The 20,655-nt window shown below is 54.7% G+C and overlaps 5 protein-coding genes across 5 annotated transcripts; 3 read left to right on the top strand and 2 right to left on the bottom strand.

Moving 5' to 3' along the window:
- Window positions 1-2,566: 2,566 nt before the first annotated feature.
- Window positions 2,567-3,307, top strand: DICSQDRAFT_162810 (uncharacterized protein; the record flags this gene model as incomplete). Its single annotated transcript, XM_007368536.1, has 1 exon — window positions 2,567-3,307. One exon carries the CDS (start codon window positions 2,567-2,569, stop codon window positions 3,278-3,280), a length of 714 nt encoding a protein of 237 aa, XP_007368598.1. The 3' UTR covers window positions 3,281-3,307.
- A 2,879-nt stretch (window positions 3,308-6,186) lies between these two features.
- On the bottom strand, window positions 6,187-12,587 carry DICSQDRAFT_139207 (uncharacterized protein). Its single transcript, XM_007368535.1, has 13 exons — window positions 12,085-12,587; window positions 11,938-12,032; window positions 10,234-11,884; window positions 9,904-10,162; window positions 8,943-9,835; window positions 8,487-8,865; window positions 7,608-8,433; window positions 7,421-7,550; window positions 7,229-7,366; window positions 7,144-7,168; window positions 6,778-7,084; window positions 6,533-6,722; window positions 6,187-6,475 (listed from the first exon to the last, which is right to left on the bottom strand). The coding sequence occupies exons 5-13, from the start codon at window positions 9,271-9,273 to the stop codon at window positions 6,315-6,317; spliced, it is 2,487 nt and encodes an 828-aa protein (XP_007368597.1). The 5' UTR covers window positions 9,274-9,835; window positions 9,904-10,162; window positions 10,234-11,884; window positions 11,938-12,032; window positions 12,085-12,587; the 3' UTR covers window positions 6,187-6,314.
- Window positions 12,588-13,052: 465 nt separating this feature from the next.
- Window positions 13,053-14,857, bottom strand: DICSQDRAFT_162807 (TBPIP-domain-containing protein; the record flags this gene model as incomplete). Its single annotated transcript, XM_007368534.1, has 7 exons — window positions 13,053-13,207; window positions 13,277-13,413; window positions 13,586-13,656; window positions 13,733-13,873; window positions 14,523-14,646; window positions 14,706-14,737; window positions 14,800-14,857. 7 exons carry the CDS (start codon window positions 14,855-14,857, stop codon window positions 13,054-13,056), a joined length of 717 nt encoding a protein of 238 aa, XP_007368596.1.
- Window positions 14,858-15,110: 253 nt separating this feature from the next.
- DICSQDRAFT_90356 (mitochondrial carrier) lies at window positions 15,111-16,753 on the top strand. The gene is made up of 5 exons (XM_007368533.1): window positions 15,111-15,365; window positions 15,481-15,559; window positions 15,641-15,786; window positions 15,844-15,907; window positions 15,979-16,753. The coding sequence occupies exons 1-5, from the start codon at window positions 15,279-15,281 to the stop codon at window positions 16,614-16,616; spliced, it is 1,014 nt and encodes a 337-aa protein (XP_007368595.1). The 5' UTR covers window positions 15,111-15,278; the 3' UTR covers window positions 16,617-16,753.
- A 172-nt stretch (window positions 16,754-16,925) lies between these two features.
- DICSQDRAFT_90353 (uncharacterized protein) lies at window positions 16,926-19,597 on the top strand (the record flags this gene model as incomplete). Its single annotated transcript, XM_007368532.1, has 5 exons — window positions 16,926-17,160; window positions 17,252-18,386; window positions 18,463-18,949; window positions 19,013-19,465; window positions 19,524-19,597. Coding segments are annotated over exons 2-5 (1,563 nt in total), but the record flags the coding sequence as incomplete, so codon positions are not given.
- Between the last annotated feature and the right edge of the window lie 1,058 nt (window positions 19,598-20,655).

Here is a 20,655-nt window from a genome sequence, read left to right as displayed (position 1 = left end):
CGCCAACTCGACGTCACCAACTTCTGGGCAATCCCGCTCTTCCAGCTCCCTACTGGACTCGGACAGCGTTGTTAGCTGAATGGTATGGCGTACTCTCCCGGAAATTGTCGGAATGGTGAAGACAGGACGCTACCGAGGGCTCTGTCTCAAAAGGCGGAGTGTCCAGCGACAATCACGTCCACCATAGGGTGGGCTCGGGTGGCTGCCCTCTTGGGCCAGCTCAAAGTCCTCGTCGGGGAGCACCAGACACCATGACTTTGTGAGTAATCTGCACCTCCATAATCTCTGTGGTCTTGCAAGGCCTTTGGGGCCATGTAGTCACTGTTGAGTAGGAGGGAGGAACAGACGAGGTGGGTAGATTGGAGCTGCAAAGGAGAGCTTGTAGAACACTACAATTGGTAACCGGCACAATTACATGGGTTTGTAGGCTTACAGTGGACATATGTGACATGTTTGGTAGCAAAGATGTGTTGGATTTGACGATATACGACAGAGTGGTATACTAGGCATGCGCCAGAACCCTTCGCAGAATGGAGAAAACGTACATCATGGACCTCTTCTGCACCATATGCCCTCCGTATCATCCGCCAACGGCTTCCAGTGAGCCCTCCAGGTATCTCCATGTGATGTTCAAGGAGATATGTGCGATGGATGCAGAAGACGGCGTGAAATCGACTGAAAGCAGGTGGATGGTCCGTTAAACGAGTTGCTAACTTGAAACCAGTACCGTGCCCTACGCGTCGTAGTCCTGAGCCAGAATACGCAAGAATGAAGTGGTTACATTGAGCTGTCGAGGAGATATCGTCGTCCGAAGTTCCTTTGGGGGCGCTTAGGAGGGGAAAACAGGCAAATGCGTGAGATGCGGCGCGGCGCTCTCACGACAAGCGAGCTGAAACCGGCTGTATTGTGCAATGTGGACAAGAACGACGGGCGAGAACTGCGGATGCAGAGGGGCGGCGAGGCGCTCATTTTGGCAGGGAGACGTGTCGAAATGCGAGGCTACAGTCACCTTGCCACTCAATTCAGCTCAGCAGCCTCAGCTACGTCGCTTTGGGTTTCATTTCAAGACAACGACACTACAAGACCCAGGAAAGCAGATTATGAGTGGCCCTAGGACCTGCCTCCATACGCAATATCTATGCCAGGAACGGCCTCAGCCTGGAATAAAAGCACAAGGAATATGGCAAGCCAGTTTCGTCGCCGTGTATACGTCGTATAGGAGGAACTCGCGGTCCGCGTATGCTGACAAGCAAATGCGGAATCGTTCGGCGCTCGGGACTGTGTGAACGAAAACAGACGCCTCTTTGAGGGTTGTGGCTTTGCGACGTCCAGGATGTATGGTTCCTCCGTAGTACATCTTCTGCTCGCTCTCGCCTCTGACAATGCTATCTGCATCCTGGATATGGATTATTTGCGAATATGATCCGAGTACGACGCGTTGATGAGATTTCGTTCGTATAGCGCTTTCTGCCCTGGCGCTGCAGGGCAGCGGGGGGCTGATTGTGCTGGGTTGTTGGCGAGTGGAAGTGACAACCGGTGAGGTGAGTCATCCTTTACATGATGAGATGTCCATGTCATCTTGGCCACATCGACGACAAAAGGGCTGATGGTGAAGCTGTCGGGAGGAGGTCAGGTGCATTCGGCATATAGGGACGTGCTCCCAGATGGGCTTGAGGGGCAGTTCCCTTCCAAGCTTCCGAGAATATCCTACAGATCCTGCAAATCCACGATGAAGGCTCCCTTATCACCAGACCTCGTCCCAGTCCCTCTCTCGCCCAACCCCCTCAAGTCCACGTTCTCTATCACGTCTCCCCCCCAGAAACTCACAGATCTCCCCTGCGAATTAGCACCACCGATCCTCCATCACGTTCGAAGTATGTCACCTGTATACTTGGGATAGTCGTGAGTGCTTGTATTTGTGCTATCGGAGCAGGGTCGTTTTTCGCATTCCTTGGGAGCCTCATTCTCGCACAAATCTCCGCTATCTACAGGGACCCTACCAGCACACAGCCTAGCTTACTTCCTGTGCTCGTCGGAGGTCCTATCCTCAGTCTACCGATGGGTGTAGTTGTTGCGCGGGCTGCGTTGACTATGCCGGGTCCCTTCGTCGCGATCGCGATCTCCTTGGGTTTCACGCTAGCGAGTGCTTTCGCATCCTCAGTCGGAGTGGCCGTGCTCCAAAACCACCATATCGCGATATCTGGACTTACATCAGTGGCGGCAATGGAGGCAAGTGGCACTGGATGTGCTGTTTGTATAGCCGTTGTCGTGCTGCTGTACGCCATTTATTGTCTCGTGGACGTTGCCTCGAAGCTATTGTCTAACGTCTTCTGTTGCTTCTCCCGTTCGCCCGAGAACGAGGAGATGGGCTTTGCGTGAAGCCGACCTATTCTCGTGTTTGTGCCAGGTGCCTTGTCCATGTACCTGGCACTGGCAGCTTGTCAGGGAGGCTGTGCATCACAGCCAACCAACTAGTCGTTGGTCCAAGCGCTCTACCGTATAAAGTCCCACCTCGTTCGTGCAGCCCTTCCAGCTTCCTAGCCATTAACCCCACAGCAGACACTGAATGGCTCCCTTCTCGCCTCATGCTGGGGAATCTCCGAGTTCAAGCCCCAGGCTGCGTTCAGAGCTCCCCCAATATTCCCCCATTCCAGCCACACGCCGCTCCCTGAGCCCCCTCATCAACACTCCTTTCCCCGGCATCGAATTGGATCGAGCCCATGAGACCGAGCCCAAGCGGCATAGCATCGCCCGTCGCATATGGAACAAGATCACGTCGTCGTTGGATTGGGAGGAGTTAGGCTTCTTCGCGCTTCTCTTGATAGGCTTCGTGTTCTTCTTCGCGTTTGGCGTTGCTTTCTCATTCGGCCTGAACGTCGCGTCCGTCTACGTTGGTGGACGCATCCTCCACTACAAAACATCCATAGCGACGATTTACTACAATGACACCATCTCGCCCGCCTTCGCACGTGTCGTACTCGCAGGCAGCGCGATCGTGGACACACTTGTCGTGTTCATCACTGTCGGGGCAGTCGTGCTGGCTGAGCGTCGTCACCAAGACAATTCGGATGCTGGAGACTGGGCGCTGTGGGGAACACTCTCGCTAGGCATCATCACATCGAGCGCGGTTGCGGCAAGCGTGGGGATCTTGGTTGTACCTGGGGACCTCGCACCGGAGGGGCTGCGCGCGATTCAAGCCCTGGCAGCGGGGAGCTTGGGGACGATTATTGCGGGGATCCCGCTTTTCATTTTCAGTGTTCTGTATTTCATTGGATCGTGATTGTATCAATACTGGGAAGATGTGTTTATTTCTGCTATGATGTTTTTTTCAGAAGCACAGAGTAACGAAGACTTTCTCGGGAGACGAAAGAGTACGCATAGGCTTGTGATGTGACACTGAATGGTCTATTACTCGCACAATACCACCAGATCGACCATGGCCCCAGGGATCCGCGATCCCTATCATGGGAGGAGGCTGCAAGAGCGGGTTTCGTCGCATCCTTCTCTCAGGATTACTGACGCTTTCCTGACATTTGTTGTCATGCGTTTTCTCTCTGATGGACAGCGCGTGGCGTCTGGCTGCGTGTCTATTGTACCATACAGTACGCAAGGAAAATTGCGTATGCGCGAGGGCCGCCTCGTCGATGATTTCTTGCAGGCTCTGTGCACCCTTGACATCCGATTATAAGAGACGCACACGGACTCGTCATGGGATGCCATCTAGCATCCTCGCGACGCTTAGCTCACGCTCGCCTGTCTATGTCTCGAGAGTCCACCGAGATGCCTGATCTCCGGTTCTCTGGTCTCCGCCTTTCTGCCAATCGCCACAGGTTTCCGTGAACGACGCCCTTCGGATATATCAGATGATTGCTCTCCTCCTACTTATTGTTTAGAATGCCTATAGCACTCATCTCAAGCTCCTTGGCCAGCGCCCTTAGCATCCTCGCCCTAGCCCCCACATTCGTACTTCCTTCTAAGGACTTCGGCGAGTTGAGGGCTCTCCTGGCCGGCGCGATTGTCATGGTTGCTGCCCTTGGTGCGATCGCGTGCATCTTGGTCATCATACGGCACCGCTGTATGTGTGGTGATAGTTGGGTGTTCTCCATGCAGTATGTTCTTCATGCCGCTGGGTACATGGCGACGCGATGGTTTGAAATGGAGTCATCTGGACCGAAGGATGCCCTTATGCTGGGTGCAACAGGAGTCGGCGCTCCCCTTGGTTGTCTTCTCCACTATTGTATGACTGGGATGTGACGTTCTATGTGTATCTCTGCTTTAAAGTGCATGAATGTGGCATCAGGCTATTGTATGTCACTACACTGCGTTTTGGAGGGGCGTGTTCTGGGCTTTTTGAGACCTGACGTCGTAGACTGCAGTAGGCGTTAGTCGAATTGTTGTGAATTTCATTGGCGCCCGACAGCATCATCCGCGGTTTTTCGGTTCAGTCTCAAGATCTCAACGCTGACTCTGGATATCATTCATGTCCTCCGCCTGGGTACACAGTCTTCCTTATTGAATACTCCTCACCAAATACAGCGTTTTACACCTTGGGATATACCATGTCCACCAATATTCGCTAGCTAACCGAAGTTGAATGAGCGGCGCCACCGTCTCCTTGGAACCTAAAGCTTCGAGTTGGCCAACGATACATATATGAGCCAGGAATATGGTGAGTAAGTTTGTGCACTTGAGTTGGTATAATCGTACACGACGCGGTAGCAAGGACCTCCTGTTCGAAACTCATCGCTGTCGTGGGTCGCGGTGACGCAGCAGCTGTTCACTGTATCCAATCACAATGATTCAAACGTGAAGAATTCGATTTGGTGAGCTTTATGGTGAGCTCATAATCCTGCTACTCCTACTAGTATAAACAAAGGGCTGATGTCGTTCATTCATCGGTTGCGCCGAGTACTGTATGAGCGTTGCGGCAGGGCGCTGGCGCGGTATCCTCAGCCCACAGATGACAATAGCCACGTTCGCTTCGTTGTTCGTGTCTCCTGTCATAAAGGTGAGGTGCACTTCCGCATCGAACTATTCTATTCGAGCACTCCTCAGCATGCCACTTCTTACAGCGCCACCACCTGCTAGCGAGGCGAGTGATCAGACCTTGCCCACTAGAGCATGTATAGTGCCTGCTCCAGCGCATACACCTCTTACAACTGGCCATAGAACCTTCCTCCTGTCGCGCATCCAACCCCACCATCACTACGCAAGCTCATATTCAGCAACCCGTCAGGAATTGGACAGTTCTTCGGGCGTTGATTACTTCTCGTAAGTCTTGGACGCACCAATTCTCCAAAGGAGATCGATTCACCATGAACTGATTCGATAGCGATATTCATAGATCCGACTCTCAACGGACACCTAGTACGCTTCAAGAGGCAGTCCCAGAGTACAAAGTCCTGTCATCCGACAATCCTCCTTCCAGGCAACGCGAGGGAAGCCGTTCGTGTATCCCAACATCTATTCATTCCCTACCTTGCTTCCTTATCCCCGTCATCGTCACGCTGTCCTGCACCCTCATTCCATCCTGGCTAGGGCTTATGGCGCTCAGGTGGGGAGTCACAATCAAGGACCATCCTCCGTTTTGGTACCTGAGCCTTGTCGGCGCATTCACATCACTGGCATTCGGCGCCATTTTCGGGGCAATTGCTGGATCGCGTGCAAGGTTCTCGCCTGATGCGCATGGAGTCCCAGCCATCAGATTCATACTGGAGGATTGGGTCGGGAGACTCGCTGCTGTGGGGGCCCTCTTCTCGGGCGTGTTCGCCCTATCCATTGGGATGGCGCTATTCCACCATGCCACGGTATACAGAGGTGTTGACGGGCTAATTGTGGAAGCCATTGGTTTGGGTGTGCTGGGTATCGCCGGGGTCATCGTAGGATTGTTGTTTGTACTATGGCAATCATGTTCCATCACAAGGAGCCAGCGAATGAATAGGATATAGGCTCCTCGAAGAGATCTTAGCAGGCACGTGTGAGGTACCTGCTGCTTTCCTTACGCATTGTACGTTCATTTCAAAAGAACAAGACGAACCAGGCTTGTCCGTAGGCGACAATCGGCCGTGAAAACGTCTTCCATTACTCAGTTCAACAGTATATGAACCAGCTCCCAGGTACGTTTCGGACGAAGAACCAGATGCCACCCGCAACTTGCTGACAGCACTGCAATGGTTAGCAATGATGCGCATCCCTATGGCATTGAAGACGATGAAGTATCAGCGCTGAGCCTAAATGCCTTCTCGACGACGATACGGAGTGACACAGAAAGCTAGGACCGTACAGTACTACTGGTATACAATGAATTTGTGATATTACTGCGAGCCATTGCCGTCCGTGACTAGTTTGCGTTTACTACGCCCCAAACCCATACCCACACGCACCAACGTCTCCAGGCATGCTCTACTATTGATAAGCAGATCTTCGTCCCATTCCACGACACCTTTCTCGAATAGCACAACAATTGTTGAGCCACCTGGAAGTAATGATAATGGATGAGCGACCGCACTGGATGTAGATATGATATACGTACCGAAGGCGAAGTAACCAAACTCATCTCCTCGCTTAACGTAGTCGCCCTCCTTCACTGTGGTATAGATACTTCCGACCATCATCGCGCCGATACATACGCACATGACGCGACCGAATTGAGGGCTATCTATCGGGACGATCTTGCGGACATTCTCGCCATACACGTCCAACGCCGTTCGGATGGCTTGCGGCTGGGTTACAGTAAAGATTCAGTACACGCGAACGGGACGCTGTTAAGAGCCTTACATTGACAGTATAGTACTCGCCAGTGATGTACGTCATGGGGCCAATTTTTCCATCAACAGGGACGTGGAAGCGGTGATAGTCTTGCGGGGCGAGTCGGAAGATGCACAGTGCGCCCCCGTTGTACTTCTCAGCCTCGTTGCGGTATGCGTCACCGAGCAGTCGGGCGACGGAGAAGTCGCGACCCTTGATCCACAGCTTTGTCGCCTCGCTGACGGTCGCGAATACCATGAGGCGGCAGTCAGCACCGCTCACTAGACGGTAGGGATCATCGGGGCATTCCACAGGGCGCGCGCCAGGTTTTAGTTTCCTGTCGTAGTCGCCATGTCATCAGATAGCCATTACTATCAAATCGCCCACATAAATTACCTGTAAAAGAACTCGTTGAAGGTCTCTACGATAAGAAGTGTGCTCTATGAGACAACAAACACTAGACTGCTACGGTCGTACGTACTGAATGAGTCGAGCGGATCGAGGATTTCGTCGATATTGAGCTTGTGGAACGCTATGAACGCGGGAATATCGCGTGCGGACTCAGGCGAGTCATACTTGAGACCCTGCTTGATGGAAAGCGATTTGAGGAGCCGGCGTGCTGTTGCAGTCTCATACGTCAATGGAGGCGCGCTCCGAAGGCGCTGCGACATACCTCGTGCACCTTCCATCCGACTCTTCCAGCCCTTGTAGAGCAGGCGTATTCCCAATCGGACGTACACCTGCATCTTCTCTTCCTCAAGCTGACCTGTCAGGCGGTTCTGGACGATAATGTTCGCTGAGTTCTGCGACAGAGACGGATCAGTCCGACGTCTCGAAGCCATCCCGTTAGGAGCACGTACCGCGCCAAGCTTATAGTTGCCTGCAGAGACCTTCGATATGACCTTAGTATACCACTTCCGTTGGGCTTGGTTCGCCGTAACGTAATTTCCCACAACGATCTTGTCAACTCGCGCCCAGTCCTGACTCGCGCATACTGCCAGATGGGTCACGATGTCGACTTCAGCCTTAGAGTTCATCCGAGGGCGATGGCACAATGGGCAATTCTTGATGTTGATGACACGCTCGACGAATGGGTCGGGTGACCCGTTTGACCCATTGGACGATTCCTCTGCGTCTGAGGAGGCGTTCGACCTGATATATGGGGGGCGGTTTGGTGGCGTAGTAGACAAGCCCTGGGCGGCGGCATCGAGAGGCTGTTGCATTGGCTCTGTGGGATGAGCGGGGAGAGCGTTCGGGAGGTTATCTGCTGGCTCTCGTTCGCTGCTGAGCGCGGCATGGTTGGACGGGACGCCAGAGAAGTCAAGTTGGTCGAAATCCACGTTCTGCTGCGCCTGCAACCCGCTCATGACTGCAGGTGTGACAGGAGCGGACGTATCCATGATGCCCTCGTCCGGATCAATGCGTTTCTTCTCGCTCGCAGGCCGACACAATTCGGTCTCGAGGCACTGGATGGCCTCGTTGATACTGAGCACGTCTTCTTGAGGACGCTTGTTGAAACGTGTCCAGAACGAGTTGACGGTATCGTGAGAAAGGGTGGAGCCTAAAGAATCCAGCATGGAGGTGAGTTCGAGATGGGAGATGGTGCCGGTATCATCGGTGTCATATTGCTTGAGATACACGCGCCAGAACTTCTGGCGAAGCGCGTCGTATGGCTGATATTTTGCTCTGAGCGCTTTCTTGAGTATTGTATAGGCTGGAGCAAGACGTATTCAGCATACCTGATGGAGATTGTCGGGTTGTGCTTTGCCTCCCAGGGCATCTCCTTCGCAGTGGAGAGCGGCAGTGTGAAGTCCGTCATGGACCGCCTGCCGTCCTCCTCATCTGGGTACAATCCCGTGTTCTCATCCTTCTTGGGTGCGTCCGCAAGCAGCTTCGCAACATCAAAAGACGCGTCGCCGACATGGTCGTTCGAAGACAGCTTGTCCCAATCGAGCACGGTGAGCTGCACTTTGAACGTGGTCTCGTATCGCCGGACATGGAACAGCATCTTCTCGTCCCACTGAGGGTTCAACGAGTGGCGAATGACGCGCGTTCGGAAGACCTTCTTACCAAACGATACGACCACGAAGGGGTCCATGTCCCAGCCCATGCGCGTCACTAGATAATCAAGCCGTCAGCGCCCGTCCGTGTCAGGTGGTGCACATTTGGATAGACCGTCAAATTAGTACACGTACTGTTCTTCAGTTTTGGCAGATCCTTGGCGCCCTGGATCTCAAGCATTACGATGCCCATGATGTCATTCGCGGCGCTGAAGTTGAAGTCCTTGTTCCTCGCGATCCAGGACTTTCGGAACTTCGACTTCTGCTGCGACATTGGCGGGCGAGCGACCGCCCCGGGGGCCGTACCAGAGGTGAGAGGCGTAGTCGCGCCTGAGCTGGGAGCAGTAAGAACTCCTGTGCTGCTCGCCGCAGTCGTCGTTCCTGATCCTCCGGATGGGTTAGTCGTAATCGTCGTGACAGAGTCAACAGAGAGGGAGCGCGCGGTGCTGGACCTCTTCGGGAACATGCTTGGGATCTTGAACCCAGGCGACGCCGGCTTGGAAGCTTGCGGCGTCTTCTGAACGGCGGCAGGAGTAGGAGTCACGGGCGTTTCCACAGCGGAAGCGGACGACGGTGGTGGGGGAGCCTGCTCAGGCTCGGCGGTATAAATCTGCGAGGGCGGAATGTAGAGGTTGGCGAGGTGACTCCCGGGTGGGGACTCCTCTTCGCCCTCCTCTTCGCTGTCCCCCTCGTCGTCTGAGCTAAGGCCATCATCTTGGTACGCCGGACCGTCCTGATTCGAGCGGATGGTGCCAATGCCTTCCGTCTGTCGTTATGATGTGGCACGCGACGAGTCAGCTCGACGGCCTCGCGCGCGCCCCGCGCATACATGCATGCGGCAGGTAATGTGAACGCACCGGAGGAGCCGAAACGAGGCTCGGGCGCGTCCTCTTGACAAGTTCAGAGTAAATTTCGCCGAAGTCCATGAGGGTGGCCGTATTCGCGGGCGGCACGAAGCCGAGCTTGACTTGGATGTTGCCAGTAGCCTGTGTCGAGTTACGGGTTGACACCAGATTCCTCGATATAAGCTTTGCAAACCCGCGCGATGAACATTCGCAATCGCAATCTCCAATAGTCAATATCAATGCGTACGCACCTTGTTGTTCATATCATCGAAGGCGTATGCGCTCCCGTCCCGGAACCAGTCCTCCAAAGGTATCCACGCCTCTCCTAGGTAATCTTTCTTGAGTACGTCTTTGTCCCATACGACAAGCTCGACGACCCCGAGCTTGTCCGCGAGGGAGAGATGGATGGGGAAGTCGAAGGTCGCATCCTTAGGGCTGTACGTGGGGTTGACGGTGCGCTTCGCAACAGAAGTGTGGTGACGGTTTCCGAGGAGGGAGACAACTACGAAACTATGGTATTCAGACCGACCAATAGATAGATGAGCATTGCGGGACAGGGGACAGGGAGATATAGAACTCACGGGTCACTGAAGCCATTCCGATCCTTTGAGAGCAAATTGGTGCAGCTGAGGACCTGGACTCTGAGCATGACGATAGGCACCTCGCCCGGCAAGGGCGCAAACGTATTGCTATTTCCCCTCCCGCCCGACGCGACGCGCGCGGGAAGCCTCTTGAGGGCCCTTCCGATCTTGAGGGCTTTGGCCTTCGGGGCCGGGGCCATGATGGTGTATTGATGATCGTACAGATGGTAAGGAGGTGCAGTGAGCGTGTGGAGTGACAGGAGGCGTGGACGGACAAAAGAGAGAAGGGGGGGACGTCGAGCGGAGACGAGGTGGATGTGGTGTGTAAGTAGGAGCGGATGGGGTAGCGGCTGTGGGCGGATATGGAAGGCGCAGACGCGGACTCGAGCTGATCGAAGCCGTCCATGGCCTTGGCCCGTCTGCCCGCAGTGCACGGCTCCGTTTTAGCCCATGTTCATTGCTTTGCCATCCATGTCCCCCAGGCCGCAAGCTGATGCCTCGCGTCTCACCCATGATCTGTCCCTTGTTTCACCTCCAGGTACATCGCCCTCCGGTACTTAGCAGGCAGTCGCGCACGTTCGCAGCCGACTGCTACATCCGAGTAGACTCTCCGACATCAACTCCACGCGGTATTGCACCGACTTGGGTTGTGAACACGAGCTCAGGCCCCTGAACCCGGCTGCATTCGGACAAACAAGCACGCGACACAACCACTCCATAAATTGGCAGGCGACCACGGGCGATTGTTCGTATACACGACGTTGCCCACCCACACAAGTCTTAAGTTTCAGGCCTTCGTTTCAGGCTTTCTTCATTCCGAGCTCCACCTAGACAAGGCCGCATAACATCGTCGCCGTGAGTGCTCACGGAAATCGTATTACTAGACTGAGTTGACGGTATATTTCCTGGCAACTAGAAAAGCCAAGAGGCGAGGAATAAGTAGTCCGTGCGCTATAGTTAGTGTAATGTGACAGTTCGACGAATACAACGATCGTGCTTCAGGACTGATAGTAACGGCTGCGAGCGTAGCCCTACTAGTGGTCACTACAACCCTCCCTAAGGCGTACATACAGAGGTCCTTGAAAGTCCAGTCATGAGAATCGTGAATGACAACAGTTGACGCCGTCAAGAAAGGAAGGCGACAGCGGCGAGTACACCTCCAATCGTCGACAAGATCGAGATGCACATCGTTGCAGCGCCATTGTTTGACGAGCTACCAGTAGCAGCTGACGAACTCGAAGAGCCGGAGCGACTAGCGGAAGCACCAGTAGATGTGGCACCAGCGCCGCTACCAGTCGCGGTCGCTGAGCCGGAGCCAGAAGTGGTCGTACTAGCGAGGTCCGTGAAGAGCGCGGACGACGCGAACTGGACACAGTTCGAGGACGCCGGGATCTTCGGGGTGTACGGCAACGACGTAATCGGGCCAAGGGATTCAGGAGGTTGGCTGTAAGTGACGACCTGGCCGTTGGTCGTGTAGACACCAGGAGGGTCCTGGTTGTCGCCTTCGCAGGACTCAAATGTGCCGTTCTGGGCCGCATTTGGGCAGTTGTACGCGACACCAATACGGTCAAAGATGTGCTGACACAGGTTGGCCGCATTCGACCCAGCAGGGTCGCAAACCTTGAAGCAAAACTGGTCCGATCCCATGAAACTATGCTTCTGATGAGCTACTGCGCAGTGCGTCGAACGCCAGGATATACATACTTGTGCCACTCGATCACCTGTTGGAAGCTGTTGTTGTTCCCGCCGTTGCTAGGAAAGCCGTTCGAGTACACGAGACCACCAAGCGGATTGCCACGCTAGACGCGAAATGAGAAAGGGATGCACGCATACAGCAACGGGAATACTCACGAGATCAGCACCGTGGGGATCGAGCTCGCCTCCACCGTCGTCGGCGGCAATGTTGATCTGGGTCTGGTCGATGAAGCCAACAATTTGGAGGTAGCCGGGAGTCTTCATGAACTGAAGGCCGGTGATGGCACCAGCGGGTATGATACGGGTACCACGGCCCTTCTTTGTGCACCAGGCGACCTCTTCACCCTCAGTGTCTCCGATGGTGGAGTTGGGGATGGGAGGCGCCCAAACACACCAATCATCGGCATGATTGATGAACGCAGTCTGGCAGAGGGAATTGGGGCCCTCGGTGGTAGAGTTGCAAAGGTTGTAACCCTGCTGTGTGCCACGAACACCGTCGTCGGGATCGGCTTGGTACGGCTGTGGAAGGAAGAGAGGATCAGGGATCAAAGTTCGAAGGCGGCGCTGGCGTCACGTAATACGCCATGGTGCTTCGAATTGATGCAGCCGCGTAAACGGAGGCGGCAGGATGTTGTGGCTGTCCAGAAGGAAGAGGAGATACTTACGATGCCAGAGGGGTAGGAGAAGTGCTTTGAGGCGAGGGGCGTAAAGGAAGAAGAGGTGGCACTCTGGGCGACGACGCCTAAGGGGGCGGCGGCGAGGGCAAGAAACGTTGAAAGAGCGAGATACGACATGGAGGGCACAGTCGCGAGGACAGTGGAAGGAGAGGACGAGGAGGGATGGGGAGAGGAAGACGTTGGCCGCAGTCGAACGTCGTCGAACGGTCGAGCTCAACATAAATATCCCATGGGCCTTTCGCACTCCGAAAATAGCCGCCTACCTCGCGACGTCCTCTCCAGCCCCCTCCCACCCACACGTGGACCGGTCAACGGCCTCGCCTTGTTCACACTGCCTGCAGAACGTCGAACAGAACGCCAATGGCCAGTCCACAGACCAGTCCACAGACCGAGTCCAATCACGAGTATATTCACGTGTCTCAACGCCTCGCCCGACACAACACATCTCTCATCTTCGTCTCTTCCCCAGCACGCTTCCCGTCGAGCAAAGCGCCCCCTTCTCGAGGACTCCGTGCTCGGCTGTGTCGTGTTCTATTCCTAGGTCACCCCCTAGCTCCGTCGCCTGCTGGGGCGTGAGCGTGTCCGTGACCAGGGACCAGAACCTGTTCAAGTTGTTCATTGTCAGATGACTGCGTCCCTCGAGAGATGCATGAAAGGGACCAATCACGTACGTCAAAAAGATCTTCCGGCGACGGGTCCATTCATTTCGCCACCGCGTCCACTCCGAGTCTAACTGCGCAGTCTCTTCCGCTGATACCAGGCGTGTACCTGCGCGTAGAGGCTCCAGGTGCGCTTGCGCCTTCTCAATCTGCCAAGACCCAACGTGTGAGTATTGCAGTGGGTCTCCACACAAGTCAATCAGGGTGGAGACCGAGTGCCGGCGACAGTATGCTCCTCAGACATGATGGTTACCAATTCGAGGGCCGAGACGATTTCCGATACGGACGAGCATCGTACGCAGCAGCTCAGGGCCTACGTACCGCATCCGCAACCTTCACGATCTCGCTGGCCAGCTCCTTGTCTGTGGGCGTGCTTCTCAATCTGTTGACCTCTGCCCATGTCGAAATCCAGCATCATGAGTTTTCTGCAGGCGTGTTCATCTCCAAAAAGTCAGTCGTGGGACGTACCGGTACTGAACATCTTCGTTTCCACAACAAGCTGCTTGTTATTTTCGTCCATATTCTTGTATTCACTTTCCAGCGCCGCCAGCTTCTCAGTAGGCATATCCTCCAAATTAGCCTGATTGGCGACAAAGAATGTGGTTTTGCCTAATGGTATGCACGCAACCCCCGTAAGCGAGTCGCCTCAAGACTCCGTATCGCCAGTCTGAGCGTGAAGCGATTCAGCCACGACTCTGATCTGCGGACGGCTGTTTCTCCGTCATGCTGACAACCGCGATTGCGGCGCGCCCAGTGTCGGAGTCATGTATACGACAACGCCATATAGCGCATGACGGTGGGTTCGCGATTATCACCGCACTTGCAATCATGACTTCGAGTGAATGTCTCTCAGCCAAATGCATATATGTGTATGTGTGTGAGATGACCTAACAACCGCAGAGAATGTATGCAGCTGCAGAGATGACAACGGGAGGATTGCGTCCGTAAGCTGTATGCACCCTCATTGTGGCATCAGACGGAGCTAGTCAATAGCGCATCGGTAGACGGTACTCCGGCAAATGGTATATATACGACCGCAATGTTTACGACCGAAGCCACAGAAGCAAGGCGCAGTCGAAGTGTAATTGACAGGGGAATTCCATGCCATCTGCACTGCCCATGCGGAACGAGAATGGGGCACGACAATTTATGACGTTTCGAGGCGCAGTCGGATGATTACTTCGCCTTTCGGAGCCACATCGAATCTTCGAGGCTAACCCACACACGATCCGGACCTGCGATAATTGAAAACACGCACCACACGTCTTCTGAACAAGTTCTCCGCGCTCAGAGAGAGAGACGAGAATCTTCTGAGCAGCAGCCTTCGGGACGGAGCCCTTGAGGTTTGCGGAGACATCGACGGCTCCGAAGGGACGATTCATCTGACGGGTACTTCGTCAGCCACGGTCCACTGAATAGGACATATGCTGCGGATCGATACCTTTTTCATGTACTCGAGGACTTTGTCCTCGGCTGATGCCGCCAGCCAATGGGCATGTGAGTATATGCGTTATGGGACGTGCCTTCACACGAACCTTCTTTCCCTTTGAGTACAGGGACTTTGGCTTCGGAGGGTTTTGCCTTGGTAGCCATAACGAATTTGAGACTGAGGGGAGCGACGAATGAGTGGCAGTAGTTGATGGTAGAAAGGAAAGCTGCAAACGAGCTCTGCTCGCGAGGGGCTTGCGCAGACAGGAATGTGCTGAACTGTCAAGACGCCAGGCGCCCGTTGCAACGCGACTTGCCGAGACAAAGCTCACGTGAGGGAGACGTCATTTGGGCGAGTGTTCGGAGAAGTTGAGAGCGGCTGAGTCCGACTTTCCGAATTCCGAGGCGCGCTATGTACATAACCCTTCCCTTTCTGCCTTCTCCGTCTCTGGGGCCCCGCATCTTGCTTGCTTCCCCGCACGCTGTCCGCAACACTGCCATTTGTCGTGCACACTATACACCGATTGTTCTGAGAGGACTCGTTACGACCGTATGAACTAGCCCAAGCTCGAGCTTCTTGATTCGAATGTCCTCCGATGCATCTCCGAAAGACAGGCAGAGCCTCAGCTACGTCCTTCGCTCCGGTCTCGCAGGTGGTGTCGCTGGCTGTGTGGTATGTCTCCTTCTTGCTTTTGGCGGCGCACATGTACCCCTTGCGCGTGCCGCGCGCCGCGCGCCGTGCTTCGTTTGGCTCGCTGACGCGTTTGCTCGGACTGTCGTGTGAGCAGGCAAAGACCGTCGTCGCGCCTCTCGACAGAGTCAAGATCCTCTTCCAGGCGTCCAATCCTGACTTTCAGAAATATGCTGGTACGTCTTGAGTGATGTTCACGTCTACTCCCCTCGCGGCGGATTGCGTCTAACGCGCTGAATGCTCGATGCGACGTGCAGGCACATGGAGCGGAGCCTTTCGCGCCGTCTCCCAAATATACCGCGAAAACGGCATGCGAGGTCTCCTCCAGGGCCATTCCGCTACTCTACTCCGTATCGCTCCGTACGCAGCCATCAAGTTCATGACATATGACCAAGTCGAGGCAGTACGTCGTCAGTTTTCTTCCCTACCTGGTGACACATAATGAATCGAAGCCCTCCAGTTGCTCATGCCTACGCGAGAGAGCCAGACCAACCTGCGCCGCTTCACTGCCGGGGCCATCTCGGGTATGCTGTGCTCGCGTTCTGTCTCTCTACCGACTTGCGTTTTAATCAACTACTGTACGTCGGATGTATAGGCATCACGTCCGTGTTCTTCACCTACCCTCTCGAGCTCATTCGAGTTCGTATGGCATTCGAAACGCATAAATTTCCCGGTCCCTCTCAACAGCGACCCTCCTTCCTGTCCGCCATGCGTCGAATATACCACGAAGCCCCTCAGCCCGCCCCGTCCGCGGCCGCTTCCGCCTCGTCTGCTGTGATCGCGACAGACCAAGTGAAGACCTCCCTCTTCACTCGCTTTCCCGTTCTCAAGTTCTACCGCGGCTTCACAGTCACTACGATAGGCATGATTCCCTACGCTGGCACATCCTTCCTCTTCTGGGGCTTCCTACGTGCCCACTTCTTTCCTTACCGTGAGGGTGGATCGAAAATTGGAGGCGGGCCGCTCGCGGACCTGTCGATCGGAGCAGCGTCTGGGGTGCTTGCGCAGACGGTGTCCTACCCATTCGAGGTGATCCGGAGGAGGATGCAGGTCGGGGGCTTGACGCAGCCAGATAGATGGATGCGGTGGGGCGAGACGGTCCGGACTATCTGGGTGTCGAAGGGGTTGAAGGGGTTTTACGTGGGGCTGACGATCGGGTATCTGAAGGTGATACCGATGACTGCAATCAGCTACGCGGTGTGGCAATGGGAGAGGCGGATGTTGCATCTGTGAACGGTAGGGTTTGCGTCTGTTCGCGTAGGGTCGATACAGTTACTCACGAGGATCAGGCCGAGGTTGGTAGGCACCTACTTGAGCTTACCGCGAGATCTGCAATGTATCTGTAGCGCACGCACTAGCATCGTAGGACCTCTTTTGCTCTATGCTACGCATCCCGCGGGTGAATGAGCGTGCATCGCTCGTGTCGCGCGCATACGGTGCACGCCCTGGGACCGGTCCGGACCGGGGAAAGGGCAGACGCCTTCGACGACGGCGAGCTCAGCAAGGTTTGGACGTTATTGTTCCGTGCCTTGCACTTCGCCGCATTACTTGTCTTTTGTCCACGCATCCCGGCTTCTCTACGCTCTTCCATTCTCAGAAAACCTGCCGCCTACCTATCGACACCAGTACCCCCCTCGCCGCCACAAATATCTGCGCGCCTTCATGTCTCGCGATATTTCCGTGCATTTCCTTGGCACCACTTCTGGCGGAGGCCCGACAGAGACACGCAACTGTTCCAGCCTCGTCGTCGACATGTTTGGAAATGGACAGCTTTGGAGTGCGTACCGGTATATCTTCGCGTTCGTCGAACCCGCCCGGCCCCAAAGCGCTTGAACAGGTCCCCAGGTTGGCTAATTGTTTGCTCACAGTGATTGACTGCGCGGAGGGGACCAGACGTCAGTTCGAACAACAACCGTATCGTCCCGGGCAGCAGAGGTTGCGTATGACGGACGTCACGAAGATATTCATCACACACTTGCACGGTGAGCGCTCATATCTGCGTTCCTTTGTTGGAGTCCCTTTACGCGCCCCATGCTTGACTGCATATACCGCGGGTAGCGTTCGCCATGGGCGAGCTGGTTGTGTGCAGCTCTCATGCGTCGGGCTGAGCTGGCGCACTGCGCGTTTCTGGAACGAAAACCTCGGGCGTGCTGCGGCGCCGAATACTCCTGTCCGTAAAGTTCGGGAACGAACGTAATTCTGAATGTCGTGTGTTCTCACCGCGCTTCAAATGCATCTAGCAGACCAGGCTAGATAGAGCACGCTGCCGTAGTTCACGTTCTTTGCTGGTCGCAGATGGTACTCGCTCTGTTTGTTTGTGAGAGTTTTCGGCTTCTCTCAGTGTAGCCTCCCTCGTAGGATGCTTTGTTGCGGTAGCCTGCCCCTGACCCCGAGCAGACCAGATACCGAATGGTTAGACGGTCTTAGCAGCTCGAAAACAGCGCATATATGCAATGTTGTTCTACGTTCTCCGTGGATATCAGTTCTTAGTGCTCAGTCGCCTGGCTTTTCGCACTCGACGCTGGTTTTCAGCAGTTGCTACCAGCCTCGGCGTTCGTCTCCTACTCACCAAAATGACAGCCGACCACACTATGGGCCTCCTCACCTTCCTGCGTATTGTCCTTGGGATACCGAAGCCACCAGGCGCTGTACCTAGAAACGCCCCTCCTCCAAATAAACGTCCTCCGCGGGTCGAGATCTTTGGTCCGCGCGGCGTTCGTCGAATGCTGCGGATGCTCTGGCATATAACGCACACCCATTCCGAATTCGCTTATGTCGTTCACGAGCTTCTCTTTCCTGGAGAGCAGCCTTCCGTTCCGGCGGAAGTACGCACTAATCAGGAAAGTGTAGACGAGGTAGACGTCCGCTCCGAGAGCGAATGTGTGGGGCGTGATATCTGGTGCGATGAACAGGGGTTCTGGAGGGGACTCGTTGACATGTCGCCCAAGCAGGCGCACTGCCTTTGGGGGGCAGTCGTGGACGCGGGGCCAATCGAACATCGAGGTACGCTGTCTGTTTACCGCTTCGCTGTTAAGCCTAGCCAATAGTCGCTGCTGGTAACATGTCCACTTCACTACAGATCCATGTATTGGCTACGTAATTCGCGAGATTCCTCGCGACGCCCTCTCACCTACCTCCGCCACGCCCCGCAAGTTTGTCATCCTGGGCGATACCTACGACGCATCCTCAATCATACCACTGGTTCATGCCGATGCGAATGCATCTGCTCCGACCAAGTCCAATGCGTCCACCTCGGACGTGTCCGTTCCGACACGTGTACCCATTTCCTTGTCTTCCCCTCATATTGACTTCTCCGTCCTCCCCCTCCTCAATCCTCATGGTAACGATGTCCATGTTCGTGTGCCCGTATCGTTACTTGTTCACGAAGCCACGGACGCATACCTCCCCCCTCACATCGATCCACAACAGCGAACTGGGAAGAATCGGACGCCTGAGAGTGTTACGGAGAAAGCGGTATCGAGGGGCCACAGCACACCCGCCATGGCCGGTGCGTTTGCGCGGGCCGTCGCGGCGGAGAAATTGGTCATGAATCATATTGGCGCAAGGCATGTTTCTCTATCTCTTGAACTTACGCTGCCAGGAAGAGCTGTAACGAGCTGTACGGACAGGTTCCCTGCGCCCGAGATGGAATATAGCAACCACCATGGCGGTGGACGCAATCAGTTCCGCCTCGGTTGCATGCGTGAACTCGAACGGCAAGCCGCCGTCGGATGGAACTCAAAGCGGCGGATGCATTCCTACGTTCAGGCCGCACGGGATCATTTGACCGTCTCCATAGTGCCCAACAAACCGCGCCAAGTAATCGACGTGGACGACGAAGAAGACGCCTTCGCACAACTGCAAGAACCACAAGAAGGGGCTACAGAGCCACTGGGGAAGGGGAAGATGAGGGCTCCCGGTCCCAGCCAGCCTAGGCTATCCAGAGAAGACATCGATGCGAGCATGGTACAAGAGGTTGAGTACGTAGGCGAACTAGAGCTTGGACGATCTGTGGGTATATCGGCGTCAGGTGACGGAGATGCCACAGCAGATCGTGTGGCAGCAAACACTCGCAGACAAGGGTATGACAGAATGTCCAGATACACACAATCAACAGCTGACTACGTGCTATGATGACAGGAAACGGCGCGCACCGATGAGTGACGGTTCAGGTGCAGGCGACTCTCGAGGTGGATCCCGGTTCAGACTTGGACGAGGCCAAGGCAGCGGTGACAGCGACAGGAGGTGACAAGAAGAACCTGGCAGGGGTTTTAGAGACAGCAGTCGTAGCAACACCCGTTGGAGAGGACGGTACGAGTCTAGTGAGCGAATATAGCCAGCGTGTATGTGAAATGAAGTCTTCATGAAGCTCCAGTCTTCAAATTGGGAACACTTGGTTTCGGACATTTTGATTCGCGCATGACCTTTGTTGGTTCGAGGGCGAGGGCGGCAGTCCGAAGTGGACATCTGTTCTGTTGTACATAGTATCTAGTCATACAATTCACATGCCTCCTATGCTTTCGAATATGTGTGGGGAATGAAGCTTCATGTTTCTGCTCAAATGGCCAACTACTCAGATTTTCAAAACCTGAAAAAGTGGAACAAGGTGTCTAGCTCTATGACGGCTAAAGCAATCGTCTCCAGACCAAAGGGAGGTTGTGGGCTAGGTCGTGGGGCACCTAGGGCACCAGCTTGTTCCAGGTGAAACGGCCTGGTTGCGGTGCTACAGACCTTGTTCCGCCGAAAACCCGGAATCAAGGGGCATGATTCCAGTTTCCAGGGGATAGGTTGTTGCATTAACCGGCTGTGCCGTTCCATATCTTGTGACGGCTGTGTTAGGCAAGCTGTGTAAACCAGCGCCTGTTCAACACTCCATGTTGAACTTGGACTTATCCGGTCCGGACTACACGAGGCTATGCGTCTCCTAGCGCTTAGCTGTAGTCGCTTATGTAGTATGTTACCATATTTGGGACTCTCTGCTCGTGTACCATAGCTATGCTTCCGGACTCTTCTGGTACTGTCTAGGACAATCCGTACTACTCCAGAACGGTCTAGACAGGTCTATGCCTTACTCATCTCTTACTCAGCCTATGGTGCGATACGTCGCAATTCTTTCACCATTGTATTATTCATCGCACTATGGTACATGTGACTAACCACCCTTCCATTAGTCATGGACACTTCTCTATAGTATATAAGGACTTCAGATTGCGTCCTCCCTCTTCAGTCTTTCCTTACTGACTGAAGAGTGAGTACTTCGTCACATCTATCT

The sequence above is a fragment of the Dichomitus squalens genome (assembly GCF_000275845.1).
Source record: "Dichomitus squalens LYAD-421 SS1 unplaced genomic scaffold DICSQscaffold_37, whole genome shotgun sequence".
Lineage (NCBI taxonomy): Eukaryota > Fungi > Basidiomycota > Agaricomycetes > Polyporales > Polyporaceae > Dichomitus > Dichomitus squalens.
This window is presented reverse-complemented; position numbering and strand designations above follow the sequence as displayed.

Coding starts and splice junctions, on each gene's coding strand:
- DICSQDRAFT_139207 (XM_007368535.1), bottom strand. CDS start 9,273: ATGTTCCCGAAGAGGTCCAGCACCGCGCGCTCCCTCTCTGTTGACTCT. Junction 7,551..7,607: donor GCAACTATAAGCTTGGCGCG/GTACGTGCTCCT, acceptor TCTCTGTCGCAG/AACTCAGCGAACATTATCGT. Junction 6,476..6,532: donor GTTTGGTTACTTCGCCTTCG/GTACGTATATCA, acceptor CATTACTTCCAG/GTGGCTCAACAATTGTTGTG.
- DICSQDRAFT_90356 (XM_007368533.1), top strand. CDS start 15,279: ATGTCCTCCGATGCATCTCCGAAAGACAGGCAGAGCCTCAGCTACGTC. Junction 15,366..15,480: donor GTGGTGTCGCTGGCTGTGTG/GTATGTCTCCTT, acceptor TCGTGTGAGCAG/GCAAAGACCGTCGTCGCGCC. Junction 15,787..15,843: donor CATATGACCAAGTCGAGGCA/GTACGTCGTCAG, acceptor GAAGCCCTCCAG/TTGCTCATGCCTACGCGAGA.